The sequence below is a fragment of the Hoplias malabaricus genome, chromosome 4, assembly GCF_029633855.1.
Source record: "Hoplias malabaricus isolate fHopMal1 chromosome 4, fHopMal1.hap1, whole genome shotgun sequence".
NCBI lineage: Eukaryota > Metazoa > Chordata > Actinopteri > Characiformes > Erythrinidae > Hoplias > Hoplias malabaricus.
The window spans coordinates 22,440,078-22,466,589 of NC_089803.1; the positions used below are offsets into that span (position 1 = coordinate 22,440,078).

The 26,512-nt window shown below is 38.5% G+C and overlaps 4 protein-coding genes across 6 annotated transcripts; 2 read left to right on the forward strand and 2 right to left on the reverse strand.

Moving 5' to 3' along the window:
- Nucleotides 1-8: 8 nt before the first annotated feature.
- hmgxb3 (HMG box domain containing 3) lies at nucleotides 9-14,609 on the reverse strand. 3 transcript variants are annotated; one of them, XM_066666783.1, is made up of 21 exons: nucleotides 14,488-14,609; nucleotides 13,714-13,869; nucleotides 13,207-13,381; nucleotides 12,271-12,795; nucleotides 11,316-11,414; nucleotides 11,060-11,191; nucleotides 10,431-10,780; nucleotides 9,843-9,943; nucleotides 9,507-9,590; nucleotides 9,319-9,407; nucleotides 8,850-8,948; nucleotides 8,592-8,738; nucleotides 7,774-8,084; nucleotides 6,746-6,876; nucleotides 6,429-6,560; nucleotides 4,680-4,864; nucleotides 4,252-4,471; nucleotides 3,763-3,896; nucleotides 3,450-3,569; nucleotides 3,039-3,248; nucleotides 9-1,982 (listed from the first exon to the last, which is right to left on the reverse strand). In XM_066666783.1, the coding sequence occupies exons 2-21, from the start codon at nucleotides 13,854-13,856 to the stop codon at nucleotides 1,455-1,457; spliced, it is 3,915 nt and encodes a 1,304-aa protein (XP_066522880.1). In that variant the 5' UTR covers nucleotides 13,857-13,869; nucleotides 14,488-14,609; the 3' UTR covers nucleotides 9-1,454. The 3 variants fall into 3 exon arrangements, with proteins under 3 accessions (XP_066522880.1, XP_066522881.1, XP_066522882.1); XM_066666784.1 differs by lacking the exon at nucleotides 14,488-14,609 and adding an exon at nucleotides 14,331-14,351; XM_066666785.1 differs by lacking the exon at nucleotides 11,060-11,191.
- Nucleotides 14,610-16,149: 1,540 nt separating this feature from the next.
- Nucleotides 16,150-19,537, forward strand: LOC136695587 (SLC35A4 upstream open reading frame protein-like). The gene is made up of 3 exons (XM_066669739.1): nucleotides 16,150-16,301; nucleotides 18,494-18,592; nucleotides 19,326-19,537. Exons 1-3 carry the CDS (start codon nucleotides 16,287-16,289, stop codon nucleotides 19,524-19,526), a joined length of 315 nt encoding a protein of 104 aa, XP_066525836.1. The 5' UTR covers nucleotides 16,150-16,286; the 3' UTR covers nucleotides 19,527-19,537.
- Nucleotides 19,538-20,187: 650 nt separating this feature from the next.
- Nucleotides 20,188-22,390, forward strand: slc35a4 (solute carrier family 35 member A4). Its single transcript, XM_066669737.1, has one exon. The coding sequence runs from the start codon at nucleotides 20,200-20,202 to the stop codon at nucleotides 21,178-21,180; it is 981 nt and encodes a 326-aa protein (XP_066525834.1). The 5' UTR covers nucleotides 20,188-20,199; the 3' UTR covers nucleotides 21,181-22,390.
- si:dkey-201i24.3 (golgin subfamily A member 6-like protein 10) lies at nucleotides 22,250-25,975 on the reverse strand. The gene is made up of 7 exons (XM_066669738.1): nucleotides 25,697-25,975; nucleotides 25,331-25,483; nucleotides 24,626-24,762; nucleotides 24,098-24,223; nucleotides 23,394-23,561; nucleotides 22,613-22,763; nucleotides 22,250-22,377 (listed from the first exon to the last, which is right to left on the reverse strand). The coding sequence occupies exons 2-7, from the start codon at nucleotides 25,416-25,418 to the stop codon at nucleotides 22,328-22,330; spliced, it is 720 nt and encodes a 239-aa protein (XP_066525835.1). The 5' UTR covers nucleotides 25,419-25,483; nucleotides 25,697-25,975; the 3' UTR covers nucleotides 22,250-22,327.
- Nucleotides 25,976-26,512: the final 537 nt, after the last annotated feature.

Consider the following 26,512-nt stretch of genomic DNA (forward strand, 5'->3'; position numbering starts at 1 on the left):
ACTTAGCAAGCCACAGTGCCTTGTCTTTTGGTGCTGTTGCAGTTGCATTTATTTCTGTATCTGAAAGTCTGTCTCACAGTGTCTGATTTACACTTTCCTGAGGCCCTCGCAACAGTTCCCAACTCAGACTCTTCAATCTCCACCTATGTGTTCATAGCTAATGTCGCAAGGCTGAACAAGCTTTACAGAATGCTGACAAAATCCCATTCCACCTGTCGAGAGAATATAACACACCACAAATGCGGTAGGTTTTAATTAATTAACCAAAATGTATGGGAATTTAATAATAATTTTAGAATTTTCTTCTAATTATATTTATAATTGTCTGCGTCAGACAAGGGCAGAAACAGATATATATATATATACACTGATTGTTATGTAAATTAAATATTTAATTTACTAATTATTGATTTAAAAAAAGATATGAATCATCAAAAATGTATTTGGAGATCATCTCATTTGTGTCAGATTTTAATAAAAAAAAAAAACCTAGAAACTGTTGCTTGAACAAAGCCAATGTTTTTGTCAAAGTACCTACTTTGACAGTGATTTGTGAATTAAAATATTTACAAGGGCTGTAACCATTTCTTTATAAATGTGCTATATAAAGGAGTAAATAATTTAGTTTAGTAAATCACACAAAATAAATGATTGACATTTTCACTTCGTACAACAGCATTTTTTGAGTCTGTAGCATTTCAAAGAGTGACGTAGACACTATGTAATATGGCCATAAGAGAATCCATTATAATCCCAGTGTGTGTTTTTTCTTTTAAATAACTTTTCTAATATTTGCAAAATTTTCAGTTACTGAAAAGAAATCAGATAAAATACCATTATATTTATATTTTATACACCCAAGGTTCCAGCATTCTTTTTTTTTTATAACAAATAAATATAAAATATCTTAAATAATATAAAGCTGTGTTGGACTGTGGTGTTTAGTTTTTTTTTTTACACAAACCTTAAGTTTTTGAGGATAATTTCTGTGAGTTTTCTTATTCTTACATCTATTAATAAAAAATACTGTTAGGAACAGATGCATCTTAAAAGTATTTGTTATGTTATGATGGCATTTGTGTTCAGATTTACCGGTAATGGAGTTAAACAGGTGACTCATTTGAATATTGCAGAGAACAACTATAAGGTTATTCAACTATAAGGTTCTTGTACACAAATTTTGTGGAATTCCACAGTCACTAAAAGTAACAATCTGAAATGTTTCAGCAGATACTAATAAAATTGTACATAAAAACTCTCAGCTAAACTATGAATTGGTCAGGCACTAGACTCTAATCCGTGCATTTGTATTTGTAAATACTGATGTTCCAAAGTTTCCATTAGACTAAATGGGAATTTTGCAAAAGCTCTGTCAAGCTTGTCCAACTTTACAAACAATAACTACAAAGCCTTTGTGTGGACCATTGAGAGGTCTATAACAGAGATTCTTCTTTTCATTCCAACACCATATCCTCCACAGCTACAGTGTCCATGTCTCCCTCTCCCTCCTCATCGCCCTGCTCCTCCTCTGTGTTCAGCTGTGCCAGTCCGAGCCTATAGAGTGCGTCTCGGATCATCACCACCTCACCCTGCTGGCACACTTTTAGCACCTCAGCTATTTGCTGACTTACGATGTCTCTGCTGCTCAAGAAGTCCACCAGCCGATTGTATAGGAAATAGTGGGCAGGGTTATCAAACACCAGAGCTTTGCCATTTCCTGGTTGGCCCCTGTCCTCCCCTGAGTTGCTGGTGAGGGCAGACACCAGACTGGCATAAGGCTGCAGCTCTTTGCAGATTGTGATGGCATAGTGGGGATCTTGGTGAGGAGAGAACGCTGCTGTTTGGCTGGAATCATCAGCACCACCAGGATGCACTATCCAGCGAGACAGAGACTTAGTGATTGGGTGCAAACGAGGGTTGGAGTCCACAGAAGAGAGATCCACAGTATACTGCTGATCTTGTAGTTCAGCACAGGAAACATACTGTGAACAAGAGAGTGAGAAAGGACATTATTTTTTAATCATTACATCTTGCTGCATAGAGACAAAATCATGTGGGGTGTTGGTGTAACCACATTTTAACAACTGTCTGCTTTTTCAAAAAAGCTCAATTTTAAAATGGAACATGCTATTCCACTTTCTGCACAATTAAGTTCCTTAATGAAACAACTGTGACATGCTTTGCTCAAAATAACACAAAGATCAAACACGACAGCAGCAATAGGCAAAGACACAACTCTCCAGAACACAGGTAGGACACAGAAAATAATGCATATGATAAATATTTTGTGTACTAAAATGTGGTTCCAGTTCAAAAGAACCCAGCCCCACTGTTTTTCACATCTTATTAAACAACTGGGGTTTTTCCACAGCTCTATAGTGGTAATTCTTAAAAAGGAAAGAATGAAGACACCACCGGAAAACGATAGATTTAAAAACAGAATTTCCGCTGTTTCTGTGTCATGGATTCTCTGTGGAAAGCAGTAGGGGAAGTGAGAAGTGCTTCATTATATCGGGATTTGAGTATCCAGAATATAGTTGTTTTCAATAACTTTGCAGTATCTGCATTTATATTATTTAAATTACCTGTAAATCCACAACACACACTTATAGATGGAAGTATATTGGTCACAATATTTAAATAATTTGTATTATCACAGTGTCATATATTTAGTAGCGCTATATTATAATTCTCCCCTTACAGGTTTTATCTGAAAATGAAAGTTAAAATTCAGTAATCTCATGTGCCACTTGGTGTAATAGTACTGACATTTCATTTACACAGAAATTCAAATTTAAATTAAAACATTTATAAGCAAAAATGTTATATACCTTATATTCATTTGAACTTAGTATCACGCATTCATTCGTTGTCTGTAAATGCTTATCCAGTTCAGGGTCGTGGTGGGTCTTGGTATCAGTGAATTTTAAATTTCATTCATGAACTCACATTAATTAGTGCAATATGAACAGCAATGACCATGGTAGACACTTCACTTCTAAAAGCAATGAAAAAAGTTTCCCCAGAAAGCAACTGACCTCTACTGTTGATGTGGGGTCAGAGAAGCAGCCTTGATTCCTCCCCCACATCTGAGATGCCAGCTCAGGGTAAAGCACATCTGCACACAGCGCCACCTTCTGGGCACAATCCGTCACATAGACTGGTGGCCAGAAGCGAGAGGACACCAGCAGGTCCACATGATCCCGGGCAGTCTCTCCACGCACCAGGTACTTAGAGCCACACACCACCTGAACCACAATCAAAGACTTCTTGTTTGCTCCACGCTTTAAACACTTTAATATACTTTGTAACCCACTTTGACATTATGTTGAATATAGAAGTTTTTGAATGAGATATAAATTAGATATTTCTAATTTCACTAAAACAAGTAGAGAAAAAAAAAAGATTGTTCCTTTAACTACTGGAAGGCTACAATGGGGAGAATTTACCTGGTGAGGGCAGACTTTGCCTAGTTTTCCTGCTGTTAGATGTTGGGGAGGCTGGGGGGCTGTAGACAGGCTATTCTGAATTTGTGTGTAGAGTAAACACACAGACATCATCAGTTCCTCCTGTCAACATAGAAACATATACAGTTTATATGTTGTAATGTCATCTTAACAATGTTTTACAGAATTTCAGATAACTGTTAACATTGACAGATTCATAACATGAAGTGAAATAATTGAAGAATATGGCTAATGACAGTACTGATTATGCATGCAAATTTCAAAAGTTTCTGAGTGTTTTTTTGTGTATGTTTACCTTGGTATTGTCTAAAGATAAAGGTGCACCACATTGCTCCAGTATGTGCCGCAGCTCCTCCTCAGTGTGCTGCTCCATTTCTTCTGGTCTTAGCTGACCATCATGGATTAAACGCACCAGCCTTGACAAGTCTCCTGATGTGATCAATGCACCACAACACACACACATATATATATATATATATATATATATATATATATATAGAGAGAGAGAGAGAGAGAGAATATACAACAAAAAGTGACCCTACACCCCTTGTACATTTAAGATATATCTATTACTGATATGGACATCTACTGCACAAACACAGTTTGTATAGAAAATGTGTTTCCAAATGATACTGTGTTGCAGTTGTTAGCTAGACTACATTCAACATGCCTGATGGCAAGAGGAACATGAACTGGACTGTGGAGCAGCGGACAATCGTGTAGACACCAAACAACATGTTGTACCCAGTAAGGAATCCTTATGTGATTTCTTGCTGCCTTTCACCTGTCTGTGGTGCGCTGGTGGTGACCTTGTCTTTCTCAGTGTTGATGACGATGCTGCTCCTCATCAGTGGGGGGAAGAAGGGGGCAATTATGGATGCATCAAAACGTGTGATGGAGACATTGGAGGGGAAAGCAGCCTGTTCCAGAGCTTCACTCTCCATTGCCAGCCAAAATTCTTCAACCTGAACTTCTTCTGATGCCTGGAACTCTGGCCATGTGAACTTCAGAGACAAAAATGAAGACGGAGAGGGAAAAAAGATGAGCAGTTTGAAATGGGCAGTTCAAGCTGCGAATGTAAAATAATTTTTAAAAAATAAAATTATATATATATATATGTATGTGTGTGTGTGTTGGCAGACAGCAAAATTTACTTTAGATTTTAAGTAATTTCATTTCTGCGAATAAAACAAAGTAGAATGTTCTTTTTACCTCCACATTTTTGAGCTGGAGTATGATGTCCGTGTTGCGTTGGGCAATTTCCAGTTTAGGGGCAATGCCACACACACCACAGATCATATCGTTATAGTCACGCACTGTCAGGCATTCAAATGCCCAGTAACCACTACATAACAGCTCCTGCAAATGAGTTTTTACCTCCGAACTTAACACAAAACCTGGGACAGGGACAGGAGTGGAACAGGTGAGGGAAAAACAGAAAGAGAGAGAACAACAGAGCAGATTAAAGAGAATAACTGAAAGTGTGTGTCAACACACAAAACATCTCCTGAACCCTTTAAGGATATATACAATATATATTTTTAATAAATAAATATCCACATACATATCCCTAGTTGTAGATTATGTACAGGGCTTGACACACTGAATGCATATTCTATCAACTTGTAAAGTTAAAATGTCGCAGGGCCAGTATACATGGAGACATAATCAGGTGCTAAGGGTTTTAACATGTTTGTTTGGCCAGCAAACGCCTAGAGGTTAATGCACTGACGAGTGATTATAGCAGTAAAGTGGTTAGGTCTGTGCATGAGGGGAAATTTAATTAAGAGAGCGTACAGGCACTCTGTTGGTAGATGGGGTGAAGCACAAGATTGGAAATTGCTTGTGGATGCAGGTTTAAAAAATAAAAAACCCTGGAGGTCTCAGAGTGCATCACGTTAACTACACTGAGGCCAGACATGGTGCTCTCTACTCAGTTATGAGTGGAGTGCAATTAACAATTCCAATTCAGTACAGGAAGCATTTGAAAGGAAGAACCTGAGGTATGCGAACTTGGCAGCTGAGGTTAGGAAAAATGGGTCTGCCACATTCCTGCTTGTGCAGTTCGGCATCAGGTGTCAGAAACTAAGGGCAGCTGTGAAGGAGTTATCGGAAACAGCTGAAATGCCTAGTCAGTGCTTGTGGAAAAATACACTGTAGAGGTGTTATTGGGGTTGTTGGTAATGTAGCACATAAAAATAACATGGAACTGGTGGCACTGAGCATGCATTAACGGTGCCAGTGGGGTTAGGTACAACCTTAGTCACCAGAGAGGCCAGTGTGGATTTATGGTTGTTGATGATAAAGGGTAAGGTATCTCTTTAAAGCTAGCTTGGAATGTGGCAGTTCTGGGACTTCAGACTTCACTGTTGAGACTTCTGGAGGTGTCGTGGGCTTAATTCAGTGAAACACCACAGAGGGGAGGTGCCTACGTGATGATCCTGTGAAAAGCTAGTGATGCAGTGAGTGGTACAGGTACACATGGACTGAATGTTTGGATCATAAACGGCCACAGCAACCTTAGTTGGTAGGTGTAGGATTGAAACAACGGGCGATAACATAAATTTTGTGCCTGAAGTTAGGAAGAGAGTGTGGTTGGCCCCATGTGAAGCTGTAATGGATTGCATAGATATTTTACATCTTATCCTGTGTATAGTTAAAATAAACATTAAAATTGCAGCATACAGTGCTTCTTCAAAAGCAGTGGCAAAATTGCGAAGCAGAAACCCTCACAAAAATTGCTTGAAACTATTAATAATGCCTTATGGAATATTGAATAAAACATTAAAAATGCATGACGTTTTCTAAATTTATTCAGTATTTAAATGTTTTGTCATTGTATATTGTTACTGTTGCGCATAAAATAACAAACATGACAAACATAGGGATTTCAAATCTGGTGTTACAGTATACAAATAAAATGTACAAGTGTTATATAAATATGTCTGAATGCACTGATACCTGGTGGAGTTTGTGTGTTGTTGAGAATGTCCAGCGCAGCAAGCATTGGGTCCTGCCCAAGTTTGAGCTGACCACGGATCTTAAAAAACAGATCCAGAGACACCAGCAGTTGGTTGCCCACATTAAACAAACCTAAAGAATGTGAACACAGTCAGTCACAGATATGGACAATTTATATTCTGCATGTTTGATCTGTCTGCATAAGAGATATATATAGCAGCAGGCATATATATAAGGCTGTCCAGCTCTATGTGCTGGCAGATATAAGCTGAGTGAGCATGCAATGTATGTGTGTTCATGTGTGAGTGATTGTATACCTGGGTGCAGGTCCATGAAGCTGTGGACAGCAAGACATTGCAGATTCGGACACACTTTCAGTTGCAGGGAGACTGGCTGCAGCAAAGTCTCTGTCACCAACCAGCACTGCTGCAGCCCTGCTAACAAACAACTAACACAAACACAGAAATATTTATAGTATGAATTTTATCACTAATTAGAATTTACTATGATTTTTTATGTGCTGTGAATATAAAAAAAAATCTATACACCCCTGTTATAAAGCCAGGTTTTTGTGATGTAAATAAAAATAAATAAAGAGCAAAAGAAAAATATAAAGAGCAACTGATTAATAACTTCAAAATATTTTCAAAACTTTAATGGGACATAGAAATTCAATTAAAAAACAAACTAAAATCTTTTAGGGTGAATTTAAGAATTCCACTCCAAGTGATTAAAGTTTGCATTTCAAATTAATTGGACGGATAAGGGTACCTGAAACATGAGAATGATCCAAAATGATTTAACTGAGCACCCTCTATGGTGGGTGATATGGCCCTAAAATTATATCACAATATTTCAGGGTATTTTGGCGATAAAATTATTCTTGGCGATACGAACAAAACACGGAAAAACACTTGTATTAACAGACTATTGCAACAAAATAAACGTTACATTAATATTAATTATATTCAATTAAATATATTTAATATATATTAAAGGCTTCTTTCATTTCAAACATAATACCATGGATTATGGTATATCTAATATTTTATAACAAAACCACCTCCACAAGCTACTCACTTTTTTGGAGCAAATTCCTCCACCTCAGACTTTACTTCGACTCATGTAAAGAACGTATGCCGTATTACGGGTAACTGCATGACGTCATTATAAGTCTGATAAGTCTGACGTCAAATAAGGCTGAATATCACCAATATTATGATATTGATTTTTTTATCGTCTTAAAAGTTATGATGATATTATTGCGAACGATATGATATGGCACAGCCCTAGCACCCTCCCACTGTGGGAACCAAAATATAAAATGAATTCTGTTGCTCCTTACCCTTCCTCTCCTCTATAGAGCAGGTGAAGGCACAGGATGCACTCATTGGCTGCTGATTCATAGGAACTAGGCCAACTATTTTGGAAGGAAAAACAGTCTTCCTTTCTGTCCCCGTCACTCTCTGTCTGTGCATGGTTGAGGCTGTGGATAAGGTTAAAGACATCTTGCAGTTCTGCCTCGCTCTCTGGAAACTGCAGACTGTGTTTGAGAAGGGTCACAGTGGACTGGCGCTGGAGATCTCTCTGAGCTGGGCTTAAGGCCTGAGAAGGGTCCAGCAGACCTGAGGAGCAACTTGCCGGCTCTGGAGAAGACTGCAGAAGAAAATGAGGGATGTGAAAACATAGAGGAAGTACACTTCATCTGCAATTAGACATACATTTAAAGCTGCAATTTTTTCTACATGCAAAGAAAAAGTGTTTCTGCATTAAAACATAGTTAAATTTGCCTTAACAGCTTAGCTAATATTTAGTCCCATTTCCTTTGGATATCACCAAAATAATTATCTATATTTCAGGGTCAAGTTTAGGTTTTGGACTGAGGTTAAGCATAGGGTTAAGAGCTGAGGAACTTTAAGACATAAATCAAAAGTTAAATGCAAGATAAACAATTATTAGTGGGCTATCCAAATAGTTAAAAAGGGATATCAAATAGTTCAATAAAAATGTACACTTACAAATTAGAGAACTTCGACAGCTATTTAAAATGCCATATAATTGATAATAACAATGTAACAACAATTTGACGCAGGACTAGAAATACAAATTTGGTATCATTACCCTACACAATCCCCCGCTGTCTAAAGTGATGCACAAACTCACCAGTACTTGTGTTTTCTTGGCTGTTTTGGTGGTGAGTTCGCAGCCGCAGCTGGGGCAGAACTGGGGCTTGTGTCGGTTCTTATAAACGTAATCACAAGAAGGGTTTTTACATCTACCCCTGCCACGTGCTGTTGACAAGCCAAGAGCCTGGCAAAACCAATAAAGTAAAATATGAAATATAAATAAAAGATAAATATCACAGAATAAGAATTTAAATAAACTCATCATGTTAGTCCCTGATTGAAGCACAGCACTAACCAGTGAAGTGCCCGAGTTTTGCTTAAAAGGCACCATGGACAGGATCTTCACTCCATTATCTGTTACTATGTACTGGTTACTGTTGATTGCAGTAGGTTTCTAGGAAAAAGGCATAATGCATAATCAAGAATTTTCAAGAAAAAGACGTTAAAAGTTTACAGTGTTTCAGAAGTAAATTAATCAGAAATTTAAAAAAGGAGCAATACCACATTTTTACCACCAAAAATAACAAAAACTATTTTGGAAATTTTCCTTTCTTTAAAGTTAAAGTCACAAGATATAGAATAACTGTTTTGTCATCCCTGAATCAATCAATTCATGCTCCACAGAGTGGAATGTTTAAAATTTCTTAAACACACAATCTTATCATAGCCACTCAATGTTAGTATAAAGGTTGTGTCATAACATGAAGAAAAATTTTTGGGGACAATGATTTCTCCTCAGTCAGTCTGGTTTAAGCTCCTCTCACCTGCTCTAAGGCACTGGAAGCCAGAGAGTGACCCAGCTGCTTCAGTGTGTTTGGTTTCAGGCCAAGAATCCTCTCACTGGGGGGCTTAACTGATCAAAAAGAATGTTACACATTTGTTGTTTAGTTACTTGGTCTACTTAATATCGAGGTAAGTTCAATCCTACATAAACACATTTGCAAAAGATCACCTGTTGTGCTGCTGACTTTGTCACTTTTTATCTTATTTGGTTGCACTGCTATCCACTGCACAACAGCTGGCTGAGATGGGACACCTTAAAAGTCAAAGAGGTAAACACTTAATATTAATAATGCAAATAATAACATACATCCATTTATTAGTACTCTGTGTGCTTGTGTGGTCTGTTTATTATGTTACATGTCATTCATGTGTGCACACACCAGGACAAACTCACAGTATGTGCAACACACTTGGCAAAATAATTCTAATTCTACGATTCACTATGGCTATACCTATTTATAAATGCCTTACAATGTTTGAGTGTAATATGTTCAAAAAGCCATACTTGAGGTAGAAGGGGCAGGAAGAATGGCTCTAATCCGGCGTTTCTGACCACTACTGCTGAACTTGTCTTTATCAATAACTCGATGATGGCCACCTGCTAACCTGCGATTGAAACACACAAATCAGTCACCTTTTCACACTAACAAGGAGATACGTCATTAGCAATTTATGCAAATTGTAATTTCAAACAGAACACAATGATGTGCAAATTGTAAGACTTAAACATAACTGAATATAGTACAAACATAATATTTTAAACATTTTTTAATACTCCTTTTGAATTTGATCCCAGAAAAATATCATCATCATCTTTTCCCCCTAATCAATTTCAGGCTCGTGATGGCAGAAGCACAAGCAGAGAAACTCAAACATCTGTCCCCTGCAGGTTCCTCCAGCTCCTCCTGGGGTATCCCCACACATTCCCAGTCCAGACAGGATATAAAATCACTCTTTTTCCAAGTTTCCATTTAAAACTCTGTCTTTGCACTATTTTAAATAAAGTTAGTGTTTAAAAGATCCACAAATAATTGCATATTTGCACAATGCGATTCCATGTTAAAAATGTTGCACTTATAATAAATTTGCTCACATGACACCTGTTGATTTAGGACCCTGAGAACCATCTTTATTGTTGATAATGGGACAATCCACCGGTCGTGAAACTGTAACTGCACCCATCCTCTCTCCCTTTCTGCGGCCACCCTTCAGGACACCTGTTCCAGACTCTCTTTTTCCTGTAGAACTGTTGTCCTGAGCTTTAGTTGTTTTATCAGGAATTATCCCTGAAGCTGCCCTCTGTCCTGTGTCGATGTTAAATGGCAGGGCGGTATTCAGAGGTGCCACATCCGAGGACAAGGAAACAGATTTGGAGTCCTCACCCGGACCCTTCTGTTGTTTCCGCAGAGATGAGACTGAACCAGGTTCTGCTCCTTTAGACACCTGCGATACACATACAGCAGCCATCATTTCAAATACTTTTCAATCACGTCCCAGCCTCCAGAATTTCTATTTAAAAAGGCTAGGTCCAAGACTTCTGCATGTCTTTCTGTACAGAAGATATCCAAAACAACATACATTTTTCTAAATTTCATATTGTGTACATGTATGTGTGTGTGTGTGTGTGTCTTTTTAGGAAAGTTTAGTATATAGTGAAATTACATAGAAACTGTCGGTATGACACAGAAACAGAAGTGGAAAAATGGAAGTGGGTTGACTCACAGGTGGTACCCACTTGCCACCTAGGTGCTGTCCACATTCAGGACACTGCGGTGGTTTATGGCGAGTCACATAAGTGAAAGAGCATCCAGGAGTACTGCAACTGCCTCGACCTCTCCTAGTGTACTTTATGGACTTAAAAACAAGTCCAAAAAAATTAAAAGAAGTGAAAGTCAAGTTGACTGTTGACAGTTAATTAACTAAGGTTTATGTTAGTTTTAAAATGAATGAATGAATGTATATGCCGAATATAACTGACCAGTTTGAAGGAAGGTTTAGAGTCTGGTTTGGCATGGTTCATTACAGGAAGCATCATGATGGGACTGGCTGCAGGAAAGACTTTGTTTTCCACCAGTTCCTGAATATAACGGCAAAATTCAAACAATGAACTACACACAGCAATTATATTCCAGATAATAGTCACACATTTATTAACTTCATATAACAACGACTAATGTATAATTAAGAAATGTAATGGAATAAAAAGAAGGATTAGGAGGATTGGTTAAATAATTTTACTTAGAAAAATTAACAAAATATGTATTTGCCAGATGCCAGAGTGTCAACTGCCATAAGAATGGCTAAATATACCACAGAATTTCGGTTTGCATCACCCATGAGAAGAGGCATAAGCAGTGTTACATAAACTTCTTAATCTCACCTTGCACATCAAGCTTCTAAAGACTTCTTTCTGTGAGTTTATCAAACCAAATAACCTGACATTGTTCTCTGTCAGTCTCTTTGTCGAGTTTCATTTGATTTTTTGTAATAATAGTAAGAGTGCGCTTGTGTAAAAAATATTTTCTGACTCTGTATGTAGTTAGTATAACTACCAAAGGAATATCTGAAATAAAAATATATAACAGAATAAACTGCTAATAACTGTTTATTTTTTTTATGCTTGAAATATTCTCTGTAAAGATCACTACATTTTTAAAGTTTAAGCTGTTAAAATAAGGGTAACTGTCTCTATACGTTGATACCTATGCAAATAACTAAATACGATTTGGAGGCTTTACTTTAAGCTGAGCATGAATCACAACTGAATGTAGTAGGTAGTGAATTCTTAATCACTGATTTTCTTTTAACATTTCTAACAGTTTCTTTTCCAAAATATTAGTGCTAATGATGCTTTTAGACAAGCAGCCAAACATCACACCATGCAGAACTATTTTCCTAACCAAAATGTAATGATGCTGGACTCACACTCTTACCTGATTGGGTATAAAGGCTACCAAGTGAGTTGTGTCCATTTTAACTTGGGGGATAACAGGGCTGCCCTCAAGCCTCTCCTCCACTGCCACACCAAGGCCACCATAAGCCTCACCCGCCGCCCGGCCTTCATCATCTTTTACTATCAGCATGGTGCCGTGGCGACCATCCTGTGCAAAAGCAAGTGGCCTTCCAGCTGAAGTGGAATACTGGGATAAAATTCCTTGGAGTGCCGCAGACCTACTCAAAGATGCAGTTTTGTCTTCCCCCAAAGCTTCTATAGCAATACACTGTTCCACCAGCTCTACCTCACTGCCCAGAGTAAAGGGGGATACCAAAGGTTCCTGGGTTGAAATCTGAGGGGGATCCTCCCCAAGAGAGTCAACCCCACCTTCCATACACCCATCCAAGGAGCCCCCTGCCCTCTCCTCACCCACTGAACTTTTTGGGAGGAAAATATAGTTGGTCCTTGGGAGGATTTTACGGAAACCTGGAACATCTTTTGAAGATGTTGTCGACTGTGTGGTCTATTGAGAGAGAGAGAGAGAGAGAGAGAGAGAGAGAGAGAAAGCAGAAGCGTAATACATAACGGGGAACCCTCATGTATTTAATTGTAGTATATTTTTATATTAAATACTCATCATGCATGTTGTATTTGAACTATAAATATCGAGTTCTTCTTTAGTTATAAATAAATTCAGCCGAGCGAGCACTCTCTACAGTCCAGGAGCTGAAATGAATGTCAAATGTGTTCAATTTACCACTAATAAATTTAGAGTATAAGTGTGTTTCCGAATGTTGTTAGAAATAGAAACTAACAGGTGGCAGTCTATTTTAAAAATTGACAAAAATGGTGCGTAACTGATTGAAATCTGAAAACTGGGAACAGACTAAATTTAGTCATGCAATATACTGGTTAAACAATGGCAATGATTTACCGGATCCACTCCCTCTTTCTCCATCTTGGCCCTCTCCAGGTAATAGCCTTTATCAGCCACATTAAGCCTCTTCCAACTATCACTGATGCGCTTGTTGATCTCAGACTGGGGCATGTCCGGATGCTCCTGCTGCAGACTCTGATGAACATCAAAGTAGTACAGCAGGTAGGCAGACCTACAGGAGACAGACACTCGTTCAGACTTTTAGAAAGACTTTGATGATTTGGTTACCAATCAGATTGTCCTCTTATAAAAAACAGTCAATCAGCCAAAACATTTTTTCTCTCTTAAAAGAGTATAATATAATGCAAACTCAGTCAAGCTGTGTCTGTTATCTTCCATTATTTTACAATCAACCTCATAGGTTTCAAGAAGCAAATTCCAAGACTGAAAACATGTAGCTATCTGATGCATATAGGGCAATGAGAGATTTGTGTACATTTAATTGATCAACAAAACATTCCTTTGAAAAAGCTTTAATCAATAATCTTCAATCTAGATTTTTACCTGGGTTTTTTGGGTTTATCTGCATGTTCTCCACTGCCTTTAGTCCTCTTCTTCTTCTTGGATGAGGGGTGGTCCACTAGAGTATAACAGCTTTCTACCTCCTCAATCACCTTCACATCTGTCTCCTCATATATAGCATCCATAACTGGGATGTATCTATTTGAATATAAATAAAGCCACTATAAATCATGCTGTTTTTATAGTTTCAGTTCCTGTGGTCTGATACATTAACATAATTCATGAAGTACGATATCTGTCAATGACAGTGGAGTGGTCTCATACAGCATGCACACCGTATATAGACACAGGCCTAAATCGACACAAAGGCCTCATGAACTAAATCACAATGTCAAAGGGTATATGTGGCCTATCTGTGACATAACACTAGGTATCAGGCTACTTGGGAAGGAGCAAACTGTGTTCTGTTTAATTTTGCACCAAAGAGTTCACTTAAAACTTATATGAGTCTGGTTAGTGTGTGTAAACAAACATCTGTCCTCCTGAGTGAGAGAGGAGTAGGGGTTAATACTGAGTCTATAGTTGGGTCCTGTATGAGTCTGGTTAGTGTGTGTAAACACGTATCTCTCCTGAGTGTGACAGGAGTGGCGGGTTAGTACCGAATCTGTAGTGGAGTCCTGTATGAGTCTGGTTAGTGTGTGTAAACACGTATCTCTCCTCCAGAGAGAGAGAGGAGTGGGGGTTAGTACTGAGTCTCTATACTGGAGAGCGGCTCCGTGTTTCGGCCAATGAGAAACTCTCTTATTGAAACCTTACCTCTACCGCGGCATGCAGGCTTCTAAACCGCCCAGGTCGCTTTTAATCCGCTTCATCTTCGGCCCCCTGCCGTACAGACGAACGACCTAGTCGAAGACAGCGCAGAATTCAGGACAAGAAAGAGGCTTTTACTGATCTTTCCTCCCTTCGTCTCCATCAGACATGGCGCTCTGTTGCTAAGGTCCGCAGCCAATCACGCTCAGCGATGAATAAATAAGAGCCAATCAGAAACAAGCTTTTAAACACGTGAAGAGTTTCGTTTGCGGGCTTCTGCTACAGAAAGGGGCATACGAAAACCTTATAAAAATAATAATCCAAATTTGAATATAAAGGACTGCTATTTGTTTTTATAACTTTTTAAATTCGTTATTATGATATAATGGCAACATCGGGTGACTCATTCAAAGCAATCTAAATTAAATAACAGTTCCTTTTAACTTTTAAAGGCAGACGGCTTTATACAACCTTCTATAAACCTAGGAAAACTGAATACTTATTTAAAAAATAATTATGATAAAAAAATAATAATAAAAAGCAAAATAATAATAAAAAACGAGCTCCGTTAGGAAGAGCCTGGCGACCATGTGTATTCATCACACAGTGACCACTGAACTCTAGGGGGCGCCATTCAGGGAGTGTCCTGTGAATGGAGAAGAATGCAGTTATACGGGTAGAAACAAAAGAATGAAACTTGTTTCTAGTGATTTTGTTGAAATGTCCTTCAATTCTGAAAATAACAAATGAGCTACTTATTAAAGACGCAACGAATATCTTCTAATTGTTTCACTTCTGGTATAAGAAAAAAGATTTTACAGTTGGGTGTTAGAATTATTGTCACTAGCTGTGACAACAGGGTCATTAATGTAAAAAAAACACATCACACTCAAAACCATTTATACTCAGATATGATATAAAGTGTACAGTTTCCTTTTATAACTTTTCCATCTATATTTTTAAAATGAATTTTATATTATTTAGGAAAATGTCACAGTGGATTGTGGGCAGTACACTACACATAAAACAATCAGAACTGCTTGAAAAATCTATCTACTTTCTTTGTTAGCAGAGAGTTTTATTTATCATTTTATTTATTTATTTTTGGCAGACCTTAAATTGGGACAGGGCTGCTGAAGAAGAAGAAGTGATACTTTATTCATTCCTATTGAGGAAAATGAAATTCTGCATATATACATTACAGTGAACAAACTCTCTCACACACACTCTCTCTCTCTCTCAATTTGGTGTTAGGAGCCTTGCTCAAGGGGACTTCTGCATTCTTGAGGGAAGAGAAAGTACCTTCATCCCCACCCACCCCACTTCTTTCCATGATCCAGGGAACCAAACATGAAGCCTTTCTGTTCCAGTCCTGCTTTTCTAACATTTAGGTCTCAGCTGCCCCTAAAAGTGTGTTCTGGGGAAAAAAGGGGACAGCAAGTAAATGTGATTCTGTATTGACAAAGACAAGCAAATTTCTGAAGTGCAGGTAGACAAAGACACGCGAGCAGGTTTAATTTTTTTTTTTTTTTGCTGAGACAATGTCTATTTATAGCCTACGGTAGTAAAAAAATCGCTATAGAACTTGATTTGTTTGAAAATCTCTCAGTAGCGCGTTCCAACGACGACCTCGGGGAACAAACTCAGTAAACGTCACCGAGTGACTCCTCTCCTCACTCCAGAAACTCTCTGTGGCCGAAATCGCACTAGTCAGACAGAAACAGTCGCATGCCCATTTGTAGATATGTTTCTAGGCCGATTAAGTCGAGTTCAGATGTCATCGTCTGTCGTTCACAGGAGACAGAATGGCGAACGGCAAGGTGAGAGAACAGCGACTCAATATTTCACTTTATTAACTACTCTTTTCTCACAGGTGAGCGGTGTGTAACAAGAGCAGCGGGTACTGACTGTATACATGCGGGGTTTTAGCAATAAATATGTCTTCCGTTTCAATTTGACCTGAATTCCGATAATATCACAACAGTTTATCAGTGAAGACTTGTCTGTTCCTCGTATCAGTTCCACCTTAAATAGCGCCACAGCGACGTTCTAGCGCTTGTAACTGCTGCACCACTTAAGGTGGCCTGAGTAAATCTAACAAGAAACTGGCGAATGAAGGAGCCAACGTCAGCCTCGTGTGTTAGCCACGCCACGTTATGAGAACTTTACTTTCCAACACAAACGATACCGTTTAGCGCTAATATGTGCCTCTCCGTTTAAGGTGGAGGGGGCATTTGGAGACATGTTGGGAAGCTGGAGAGAACGGATCCAACTTTAACTTGGTCTCAGAGCAATTCAGCCACCTCAGCTGAACTAATACCGCTCTACTGTGAACTGTCTTGCTCTTTTCCACTGTCACGGGTTAGAGATTTAAGGAATAGTTTATTGAACGTTAGTAATTTTAGAAGACTGCTAGGTCAATCAAGTGTCTGTTATTAACTGAGTGGGCAGAGTTGTGGCTCTGTATCTTGGGTCCATTCCGTTTTAATCTTATCCTATTGAACATACGGGTTTTTTTTTTAAACCAGAAGACGTATCACCCGAGAAATAATCAGTCCACGAAGCGGCTGAGCGTTTCTGCAGCGTTCAAAAGATGGGGCTGATTTAGACAACCTTAAAGAATTACTCCTGTCAGTGTGAGGCAGGGATTGTGTAAACTTGATTAAATGAGATGAGTATTTGGGGCTTTAATTGAGGGGTGGCTGGGGCTTATCACAGCTGCTGCGTCATCGCCTCTGTCTGTGGTCTACTCATCTGTTCACTAATTTACTCTTGTTAAATATTAAAGGCTAAGCACCACTTAATGGACCTCCGTTAATATTTCACATTGTTAGTTACTGACATAAGTATGAATTAAAATAAAAATAGCAGCTTAAATGTGCTTTAAATTTTATTAAATTGACGGAAAAACCCGAGCTCGCTACGGAAATTCTTGACCGCAACCGTGACGTCACTGGTGGACAACAGCTGAACAACGCCGCGGTAAAACACCGTTATGACTGACTGTTATGACAATATCTAGCTGATAGCTAAATAACCAACATTATTCATGACAATAGCAATGAGCTAAACTCAAATTTAGAGGTACCGTTATTCTTGTAAATGTGATCGAAGTCGAACTCGAATTCATCCGACACTATAAACCTCCGTAATGCAGCTACGTAGCCGAGTATAATCTGAGCCACCGAGTTTAGCAAGTCAAGCTAACGTTAACTAACACCAACTAAAACGGGCGAAGTGAGTGTCCTTACCCTGTTTACCTCCATGTTACAGAGGCTCTTGAACACCTTTCGTTGGTGTCCTTACATGCCCATATTGTTGGAAAAGCGCCAGTGAAATGAGCTACAGATAACGGAGTGAGCGGAGGGTCCTTTCCAAAGTGTCCGTTTAAAGTTGACTAATTTAGTCCATTTTCTGGATATTTTGGGATCTTTGGGCCATTTGTGCACAGATGTCCCACTGTACATTGAATGATTGCAGCCAAAAACAACACACCTTTCATCATTTTGCATTAAATTAAGTACAAAGTCATCTTAATGGTTGGTTTCCCAAGCAGAGATTAAACCTAGTATTGGACTAAAGACTGGAGTAAGCCTATGTTTAATCTGAGAAATTAATATGGTCATATATTCAAGATAGCATAGAGAAGTTTAGGCCTATTTTTATTTATTTTTATTAAAAATAAACACTCAAAGGCAAAATAGACCCTGAAGGAAGATCTATTTTACCTTATACATCATATGGTAAACAAATATATAAACCGATGTGTAATGTATGTGATTTAAATTTGCATCTAAATGCTTAAAGAAAAGCTCTAATACAGTTTCTGCAACACTGGGCAAAGAGAACGTCCATGGGGGCGAGAAAACAGCAAACTTGTTTACAGATTTACAAATCTGTAACTACAGATGTAAAAAGATTTGCATTTCCTTTAGGAAGCACTGACTGAAGTCAAGTCCTTAATTCACAGCGCTGGTGTTCAGTGTTTTGTGGTTGTGTTTTGTCCATTTAGGATCCCCTGGGTAAGCTGAAGGATCTAGCCGATCTCAAAGGTCAACTTGAAGAGATCCAGAAAAGAGTTGAAAACGAAGTTCAGGCTGGGATTCCTCAAGTACGGCCATCTTATAACTCGCATTTAAAGTTATTTGCATGTGTAATGCAGTATTCTGTTCCAAGGCATAGTTTCTCTCAGCCTTGGCAGTCTTTTAAGAATTAGCATTTTTATATTGTTTGTTTTAGGTCATCAGTGCTCATACTACATTACACAAAAACAGCATACAGGTATTGGGAATCCTTGTGAAGTCACCCAGTCCTGACTGCTAGCCTAGACCAGTTCTAAAGCCTAACACAAACAGCCATGCTAGCTTTAGTTCAACTCCTATGTAGACGCCAACCCAGTACATGTTTTTCTTTATGAAATATTCAGGCGAAGAACGCCTGTAGGGTGCAGTACTCCTTAGATGTGGTGCATTACATTTCTGTGGTCTGTCTTTATTTAAATGGTTTTTCATTTGTTGCAATCATTTGTAAATGAATGCCGGTATTTACAATTTGTAAAGTCATAATAACTGACAGATAAATGGCCATAACCAGCTTTAAACAATTTTTTTCACAGTTCCATTGAAAATCTCTCCATAAATATTGACCATTCCAGAGATAAACGGTTTTCGTCCAACATTGGTGATGTGTACATTAGCCACATGCAGTATTTCGAGCTACAGGATATGAAATTAAGAGAGAACTACATAAAACCATATTTTGGAGATTAACAAGTATTATATGCTCATGAATCCTCACTGTATAACCCCATTAGAGTTCAGTTTTTGCTTTTTCTTGTCTCCTAGGGCGGCTCGCTGTTAGCTTCTCCATTTCTGAAGGGGTTCCTGGCTGGGTATGTGGTGTCCAAACTCCGTGCCTCAGCTATCTTGGGGGTCGCCTTGGGAACCCTCACAGGCATCTTTGCTGCACAGAACTACCAGGTGCCAAACATTGAGGAAACCTTAAAGGACTATATGAACTCTTTAAAGAAAGGCCCTGGGAACTAACAGCGCAAGAGAGGTGATCATGCACCACCTGAGTACAATCATGACTGAAGAAGGACAAACGCCACTATCGCTGAAATGCAGTTTCACATTTAAACTCGATTCCTTTCCCGCCGCATGAACGTTTGTTCACATCTAAACTAGACTACACAAATGGATCGAGTGGCTACAGTGTTTTAAAACAGAGAAACAAACTGTGACTGAAGTTATACAGATGAGATCGTTATAAATGTAGGTGTTCTTAGTACATGTCCATCTCCTGAAGCTGATAGGTTTTTTCCATTTATTATTATATTGCACTAAGTGAAAGCAGAGGTTAGTATTATTTAATTTGAATTACAGTCACAAAGGGACTACAGGGATATGTCTGTTTGCCTTAAAAATATTGTTCTGTGGCTTTTTATTCATACTGCATCATTCTATGAACGTGTCTGAAAATAATTTAATAATGAGATGAAATACTGCATGAAACATGCTTAAATATGAATAATTTCTAGAGGGATGCCATAGAAACACCCCACCTCTTTTCATAAAGAGCCTTTCACTGGATGGTTCTTAAAAAACCATTATCTTTTTTTAAAGAGCCTCCACACAATAAAAAGGTTCTATGCCAATTTCATATCAAAGCCAATACCCTTTATGTTTTAAAGAGACTGCTTTTTGCTTTATTTAGAGAATGATTGTCATTGATAACGTGGGGTCCGGTGAAACACACTCTTCTCGCGGTAGACGATGGTTTCACAGCTTTCATTGGGCCATTCTTCTTCTCCTTTTGGTTTTCATCTACGGCTCTCATGCTCCACTCATCGCCCTGACTAAAGTAGATGGCCACGTACCTTTCAGCGCTTCGTCTTGTGTGGTTCTGATTGAGTTTAGCAAACTGCTGGCCTCTCTGGGCATTCTTCTGGCTACAGGGAACATCTATACCCTCAGTGTGTCTGTGTCCTGGACTGCCGTGGCTCCTTATGTTGTTCCAGCTCTTCTCTACTCCTTCAACAACAACCTGGTGGTCTTTATGCAGGCCTACATGGACCCCAGCTCTTTCCAGGTGCTCAGCAACCTCAAGATCGCCTCCACCGCCCTCCTCTACACCACCTGTCTGGGGAAAAGGCTGAGGCCTATGCAGTGGCTGGGCCTGGGCTTTCTCATGGGGGCTGGGGTGTGCCACAGCTACAGTAGTCTAGATTGGGATATTCCTGATGAAGAAGATGATAAATTAAGTTCCAGACTTCATATCACAACCTGGGGCTTATTGATGGTTCTTCTGTATTGTTTCATATCTGGCCTTGCTGCAGTCTACACAGAGAGGATATTAAAAACCCAATGCCTGCCCCTCAGCCTACAGAATTTATTCCTCTATGTATTCGGCGTGGGCATCAATTTAGCCTCACACTTCTACAGCAGTAGTGGAGATCACTCATTTCTAGACGGCTACTCTGCAGTAGTGTGGCTTATTGTAGCCGGTCAGGCAGCTAACGGCCTGCTGATGTCCGTAGTAATGAAACACGGAACTGGAATCACTCGACTCTTCGTCATCTCCTCAGCCATGCTGGTGAACAGCGTCCTCTCTTGGGGACTGCTGGGATTGCAGCTCACACCTTTCTTCCTCTTTTCTGTGCTGATGATCGGAGTTGCTGTGTACCTATATTATAAATAACCGATGAGCCTTTTTGTTGAATAATAGAATTTCTTTCTTGAATTCTGTTTTTTTTCCCTTAAAGGGAACTGATTTCTCAAAATTATTGCATTTTAAACAGAACAGTTTACACCTTGAAGTTTGAGATATCAGCAGAGTCATTAGAAGTTTGCTATTTTATAGAAACTTAGGAGCCCAAAATATGTATGATTTTGATCATAGGAACCAGGGGTGTCTAAAACATCTATATGCGAATCATCACAAAAAAGGCCAGTAAACTTATAGTTTCTTAGAGCCTTTTGGCTATTTTGCCTTAACACGTGCCCCTTGACCTCTTAGAGGTAAAAAATATGCATTAGGCCAATTAACTTTCTTTGAAATAGCTTTTAGAAGCATTAAGCTCTCTCTGATTTATGTCTCTTGGAGGTGTGGTTGACTGTTGAACTGGAATATGCAGGAATTATAAAAGAAATTGGAATTCCTTGTTAACCTTGTATCTTAGGTCTACAAATATAGAAGAAAATACAGTGAGAATCCATCCAGCAATTTCAAACAAGTTGATCAGAGTTAAAGGCTATGCTTAGGATCACTGTATTGTTACATATTTCATGTCATTAATGTTGACCTTAAAGCAACAGAACCTAAGGCTGAAATGTGTCTGTGATCTTTAGATGCTTCTGATGTTTTTTGTTTGATTTAATTTCTTCTGGTGTTTCTTTTTTTGGGGTTTATTTGTTTTTGAAATAATCGCCTTGCAGTCTTGGTGTTGGCTTTTTCCCTCTTCGTCTCTGTTTCTGCTTATGCCTTCTCTACTTTAAAGTTTTTAATCAAATATTCTCATAAATAGCATTTCATCTTGAGAAGACTGAATGTTACATCGTTAACTTTAAATGTTTTATTTTTCATTATGCCAAACAATACAAAATAGAAGAGTACTGATATTGAAAGTATTTATAAAGAATTTATGCAAATAAACATTACAAACACTTATGTATATGGTCCATGCAAATGTTTACATTTCAGAAGACATCTGTGAGTCTCATTAACACTTGTTATTGCCAATGTGTTCTAATTCATTTCATAATATTCAAGCCTTTAATGTCTACCAAGCACTTTTACCTCTACTGGCGTAAATGGTTTTGTAAGTATTTTTCTACTGGTGTCCCCTTCACTCCTTCAGTTTGGTGCGGTCTGATAGGGCTTTAACCTCAGCCAAATCTGTTAAATAAAAAATACAAAGGTTTGTTTATAAGGGTCAGGAGCAACATAGAAGAATATTTTGGTTTCCAGTCGAATTGGGGTCATGACCCACTGGGATTGTGTTTATTCTGCAAAAGACTAAGCACCGAGAGCCAATAGTAATAAGTTATAACAGACAAATGTGATGTTGCTGGTTTAGCATAGGCTCTTGTTGATGCAGACAGAGTAAGAGTCTAAAGCAGTCTCATGTTACCTGTACGGAGCTGTTTGTTTTCGACCTGTAGCTGCTGGTTTTGGGTGGACAGATGGACGGCATCATGAATGGCCTCCAGGAGTAGAGTTCTGTACCTGCTCTCAGAGATCCGCTTCTGCTCCTCCAGCACCTCCCGGAAAGTCCGAAACACCTGTGCAACAAGGAGTAGTATCTTTAACCCTCACTTTAATCCTTGAAAAACTACATATCTAACTGTATACAGAGCTATCTTTACTCAGAAATTGTAATCCTTTCTGTGATCCAGTAACAGCCTCAACCCACCTGAGAGCATCAGAATATTAGTGTAAAAATTGCATTCATTCATTTTCTAACCCGGACTGGTATTTAAATACCATGATCTCCAGGGCAGTCTTCGTAAGAGGCTAATACATGTTTTTCCAATAGTTTTTGTTACTTTCCATGTGTAACTACAATGTAAATGGTATTGAATCTCAGGCTGTGTTTACAAACTATACATGGTCTTTTTAATAACAAGAGTATAGTTTTTTTGTGGTATATGCCATTAAAGGTTATGCTGTTGTTATATTTACCATCAAAAAATGTAAGCATTTGGTGCTAAGTACATAAGATGAATATGTTTATTTGTAGTCCAGGATTATGGCAGTTAACGCTTCATAGAGTGGTTCCCCCACGCTGGGGACGGCCATTTTTAAAATAGGTTTACTCCTGAGTCTCTGATAGATCCTGACTGACAGTAAAATGGCTAATCTGTAATCTGAGAAAAATTGGCTGATTTCTCGTTCAGAAAAAGGTTTCCTACCTGTAGACTCTCTTCCCGGAGGGAGTGGACCTCCTGCTGGTGTATTTTGTACAGGGTGTCTAGACCTGCCTCCGCCTGCTGGTTTTCCCGGCGTAGAGCCTCCAGCTGGAGAATCAGAATCTGCCTCTCTCTGCTCAGATACGTCACCTCTCTCTCAGCTCCCTCGGACTGAAAATATCACACACACACAAGAGGTGGACATTCATTGCCGAGTGGGGGGGAGTGGGAGTGAATTAACATGTGTGTATGTGTAAACCTAGAATATGATAACTAGAAATATTTCTATATACACTAAATGGACAAATGCTTGTGGACACCTGCTCATCCAACATTTTCTTCTGAATCAGGGGCATTAATAGGTGTTTTATCCTGTATCAAGAGCCTCTTCTTTTCTGGAAAATCTTTATAATTAGATGTTAGAACATTTCTGTCAGAAGTTCCTCCTGCTGATGTTTATCACTGAGCATGGTGACCTTACGCTCATGTACAGCTGCTCCAGAACATCCCCTTTCATTTCAGGCTTTTCTATAGAGAGTTTACAGGCCGTGCTTGAACAGTAATATACGTGTGTACACTGTCAGTCCCCTTTAAAAAGCCTGGACTCAATAACCTTCGCACGTACATAATGTACATGAACATACATATTTTGGAATCAAAGATAACACTTATACATGCTGTCTGTGTGAAGGTAATAACAATCTGACCTGCTCCTCCTGCAATTCTTGCTCCATCTTCAGAAGCTCCTCTTCTAACACCCTTTCATGATCTTCCTTCAGCATCCTCCTCTCTTCCAGCACTTTACAGTACTCCACCTGGGACAATTCCTCCAGCTAGCACAGTTCAGTTGCAACGGCAATCAGTATTTGAGGATTTTAATGTGATTTGTGTACTTCAACAAGAACATTTAGTGTAATTATACTGTCACTGTATTTGTCCAATAGTTAATTAAATGCAGATATTTAGTATTTATATTGAAATGATTATTCAGTGTGAGTAAGTGTTTAAAAGCAATAATTCTGATTAGTAATGGGAACCTTTCTACGTCCAATCATTTAGTGGTTGGTATAGTACCGTGGGCAACCACACAGCCCTCCACTGGGTAAGTTATAATTCAATTTCTGTCCCAGGTGACAAAACTAATCTAATGAGAGTCTGTGAGCACTACATTTGCTTATTAGATTAAGCTTTAAGAGCGTTAGCCAAATACCATTAAAGTAGTTCCAGTTACATACTGAAATAGGTTTGTGTCCAGATCCATCAGATTCCTTTAGTGTCTCCTTTTGTCTTTCCTCTTGCCTGTGGAGTTCTGCTTTGAGCTTCTTGATGCGATCCACTCTCTCTTGGTTCCTCTCCACACTCGCCCTGCCCTCTGCCAACAGTGAACACCACCACCATCATTATTTTCCACTCTCATCACCAGCAGAAGTGTACAACCATTCATACTGAATGAATGAATGATTAAACTAGAAAATACATATATATATATATATATATAATATTTAAAAATATATATATATTTAAAAAGAATCCTCAGCAGCAAAACATAATATCTGTCATGGCTACTTGCTAATCCACTCAAAGATCAGTTTCTCCAGAGTACTGACTGATCCCTGTCACACCTGGCCCTCATCTCCTCATTTACAAGCCTTTATATACAGGACTCTCACATTGCCTCTTTGAAGGTTTTGCTGTCCTTTGGTGTCTTTATTGAGCTGTGTTTTCTGATTATATGCACATTCCTTTGACCACAACTTTTGCTTTGTCCTCTGTGTCTGCTCTGTGTGCCAGAGTGTTACAATATCAGCATTTGTTTTTTTTTTCTTTTATCTTTATTACTTTTTTTTTCCTGGAAAACCTGACTCCTCCAACTTTCTGCCTTAGAAAATAGCTGGGTTTTCTGCTTTCTTTGACTTTTGCACAGTGAAATGCATAAATACCTTTAATATGGATTTCCATCTCCTCTCTGAGAAGGTCTTGTAGAATTCTCTTCTTCTCAGCTGATTCAGTCAGGGGCTTTTCCATCATACCTTCTCTTTCGGTTTCTTCCTGTGTCCAACCACAGGAACACCCAGTAAATGTTTCCTTTAATCCTAAAATTTCAGTGGTTTTAGGTGGAATGAAAACATATGCAATTTCACTTATTTTATGACTGAATAATTTGGTTTTTTTTTTTTATATTGGGGAATATACATGAGGTTTGTTTGTTTATTTTTAATTTATGTAACATATATAATGTATTGAAAAGTGTAAAAAAAGTCTATATAATTTCTGAATACCAATTCAATATGAGTCAGAATACTTACGAATTTATCCATGCCGAAGAGTAGAAGAATGTGGCCTGGTCTTTCCAGGTGCTTGGTGACTGTTACAGCCCAATCAAATATTCATGAGCCAGTGTCCACTTCCCTTGGTGCCATGGTAATGTGATTAATCTATTAAAAGATGATCTTCCTCATTATAATGGTAATAATCACCATATCAAGCTGTGCAAGCCTGCTGTTTCAGTGACCATGTCATTTATTATGATATGAACCATGAGGACATTTATCATTAATAATTTGCACATTGGTCAGGTTTCTATGTTTTCTTTTTGGTGGATTTAATATTGTCAGTTTGAGACAAATTTTTGATTTTAGGAAGACGTGGTCATGAATGTTCATGTCTTGTATAAAATTGAAAGCAAATATAGGCCACAGTGAAATAAGAAACTGACCCAGTGTAACTTCAGTAGTTCTAGATTGTTCTCTAATGGGGATTTTCCACTGCATGGGTCTGGCTCTTATGGAAGGCCGTTGGGCTCAGAACATGTTGGATTCTCAGCGTTAACATGGAGGGTATAATTTCGTGTTAACATGTGACGTGTATTTTATTCACATATAAAGTGCAGCATTAAGAAGTGTGTCACTGTTCTGAGATCATACATATGGGTTATGTATGCATGAGAAATAAGTATTTGGAGTAAGAAAACTTCCTGAAAGTTAGAAGACAGGAAGTCATAGTAAAATTGACATGATTCTCTCCCTGCCTTTATGGCTGGTAAGATGCTGTTTTCTTTTAAATAAAAATGTATTTAAACCTCTAGACAGTGTCTGGCAAAGAAATTTTTTCATCATCCACAC